This window comes from Atta colombica, unplaced genomic scaffold (assembly GCF_001594045.1).
Source record: "Atta colombica isolate Treedump-2 unplaced genomic scaffold, Acol1.0 scaffold109, whole genome shotgun sequence".
In the NCBI taxonomy this organism is placed as follows: domain Eukaryota; kingdom Metazoa; phylum Arthropoda; class Insecta; order Hymenoptera; family Formicidae; genus Atta; species Atta colombica.
In genome coordinates, this window is record NW_017259194.1 from 750,661 (window position 1) to 753,143 (window position 2,483).

The 2,483-nt window shown below is 30.8% G+C and overlaps 1 protein-coding gene across 1 annotated transcript in view; it reads left to right on the forward strand.

Moving 5' to 3' along the window:
• Nucleotides 1-57: 57 nt before the first annotated feature.
• Nucleotides 58-2,483, forward strand: part of LOC108693377 (protein dispatched) — a 4,256-nt gene continuing 1,830 nt past the window's right edge. Inside the window, exons 1-6 of the mRNA XM_018202274.1 lie at nucleotides 58-133; nucleotides 217-354; nucleotides 491-1,165; nucleotides 1,257-1,644; nucleotides 1,738-1,939; nucleotides 2,044-2,428. Of these exons, the coding sequence (XP_018057763.1) occupies nucleotides 131-133; nucleotides 217-354; nucleotides 491-1,165; nucleotides 1,257-1,644; nucleotides 1,738-1,939; nucleotides 2,044-2,428 (1,791 nt within the window). The 5' untranslated portion in view covers nucleotides 58-130. The remainder of the gene's footprint in view (nucleotides 134-216; nucleotides 355-490; nucleotides 1,166-1,256; nucleotides 1,645-1,737; nucleotides 1,940-2,043; nucleotides 2,429-2,483) is intronic.

A 2,483-nucleotide genomic window follows, 5' to 3' on the forward strand; every position in this document is an offset into this window, starting at 1 on the left:
AGCATCCTGGTATCCTCGTATAATTGCTCATCATCCATATATTATTTTACTGGTCATTTTTATATTCTCTTTAGTATGTCTAATTATTCCGCTTACAACTGAAAAGTTTCCAGATTTTACGGATCCTCAAATGGTATGTAAGATCATCTTCTTGTAAGAATAAAAGAAAAATTCTGTACAATTTCAATATATTTCAAATATATATTTATACTGTAGGGTTTTGAGGCAAGAGGTACAGTTTTAGCGCAAAGACTGACAGCTTGGAATCATTTAATAGAAGCTACAAAAGGAAGAGGAGAACTTACTGATAATCCTTTAGAATATTATCAATACATACGTCAACTAACTCAACAGGTATAAATAATAAAATTTTTTTTAACTATAGTCCTATAGTCTCATTTTTTTTAATTATTTTAGATAAGATACTTAGAAATATTAGTTATATGTTAAATAATTAGCAAAACATTAAATTTTTGACTTGATTTTTCAGTCTAATATGCAAAATCGTAGTTTATCTACTCAGGGTATTCTTAGAAAAAAACCAAAAAATAAAAATAAACAAAAGGTAAAGAAATATGAAACAATATTAAATAATACAGATAAAGAAGCAAATGAAGAAGACAAAGATACATGGGAAGAATTATTAGAATTGAGAGATACGCATAATGCAGATATAGAGGACAAGACTCAAGATCATCTTGATAGTGATAATTTTTTCTGTAATTTACCAACTTCTTCGTATGCTCGTGTTGTGATCGCCGTAGATTCAGAGGAAAAAAATTTGAATTTGTGGTCTATGGAAGGTGTATTAGCTCAATGTCACATTGATGGTGTACTTCGTGGAAATGTTCACTTTCCATCTTTGTGTCAGACGCAAATCAATCGCAATGATGCGGCAGATCATAAATGTTGTAGAAGTTGGTCACCAGCTAACTATGTGGCACTTTTATCCAATCGTAGTTCTTGTTTGGGAGTAACAGAAAATGATCTGAGCAGAGTAAAAACACTTTTGCAACAATGCGCTTATTATTATCATAATCGTCAGTTGACGCCTAACTGTGCAGAAGACTTTAATTGCCAAAAACATGTGCCAAACGAATGCTACATGAGAAATGCAGCTTATCATTTACTACACTATCTTTTAGATGTTAATTTTATTCCAAGTGTAAGAGTCCATCATAACTTTAATATTATTTTAACAAATAATAAAATTAATATATTCAATATCGAATTAAATATTTATTGGATTGTTACAGAAGATGGATCCCAACAGCAAACAAAATTCGACATTGCATTCTGCAATGCTATTTCTTCCAATTGCGGCAAGCTCTGCGACTTTAGATTTTTATAAAGCAATAAATAATAATGATTTAATATACGGAAATTTTCGTGTTCAAGGCATTCAACTTGGTCTAAAAAGTACATTATTTGATCACGATATATTATCTGATTCGAGTCTGGTACTCGTCGGTTTTATCTTTGTTACATTTTGTATCTGGGCATATACTGGTTCTATAGTATTGACTATAGCAACATTTTTCGCAGTAGTATTTAGCCTTGGCATTTCATATGCAATTTATACTGTTGTTTTACATATTAAATTTTTCCCATTTATGAATTTATTGGCCATTGTTGTAGCCGTAGGTTAGTATTTTATATGAAAATAATCATAAGTGAAATCAACCTAAAAATGCTATAAATACATTTGTTATAATAAATGTATTTATTTTTCTACAGGTATTGGAGCAGATGACGCATTTATTTACTGTAAGGTATGGGAATCTAAGAAAGAACAAAAACTTTCAAATGACGGATTAATACAGTTGGTGCAAGAAACAATGACACATGCTTTTCCAGCTATGTTTGTTACATCTCTTACGACAGCAGTAGCTTTTTTTGCATCAATTGTCAGTAATGTGACTGCCATCAATTGCTTCAGGTACTAATTTTATTATAAAGCTAATTTATGAACATTTTTCTATTCCATACTTAAATGATGACTCTTGACTACTATATATACTATATATAATAAATTTTGTATAGTTTATTTGCAGGCATGACAGTCATTGCAAATTTTTTCTTGATGATTACATGGTTACCTGCGTGTGTGATTGTGTCAGAACATTGCAAATTATCCACTCTATCGCCTGTCAACTTTATTACCAGAAGAATTATTCGTCCTTTAAGATCTTTGGGAGATAAAGTGACAATAGGATTTACCACCTTTCTTACTGGATTAGTACTTCGATTACGTTGGTTTTGGCTATTAAGTTTGGCTATAACGGCATCAGCGTGTTGCAGTATCGTCTTCCATTATCCGGGTTTGCAACTGCCAGATTATATGGATTTTCAATTATTCCATGATACACATCCGTTTGAACAATATGATCTAGTATATTCACGGAGATTTTGGTTTGAACGATATGAAATGGTGCTTATTTTACTTATGTGGATATATTTGCATCACAAATATATATATATAT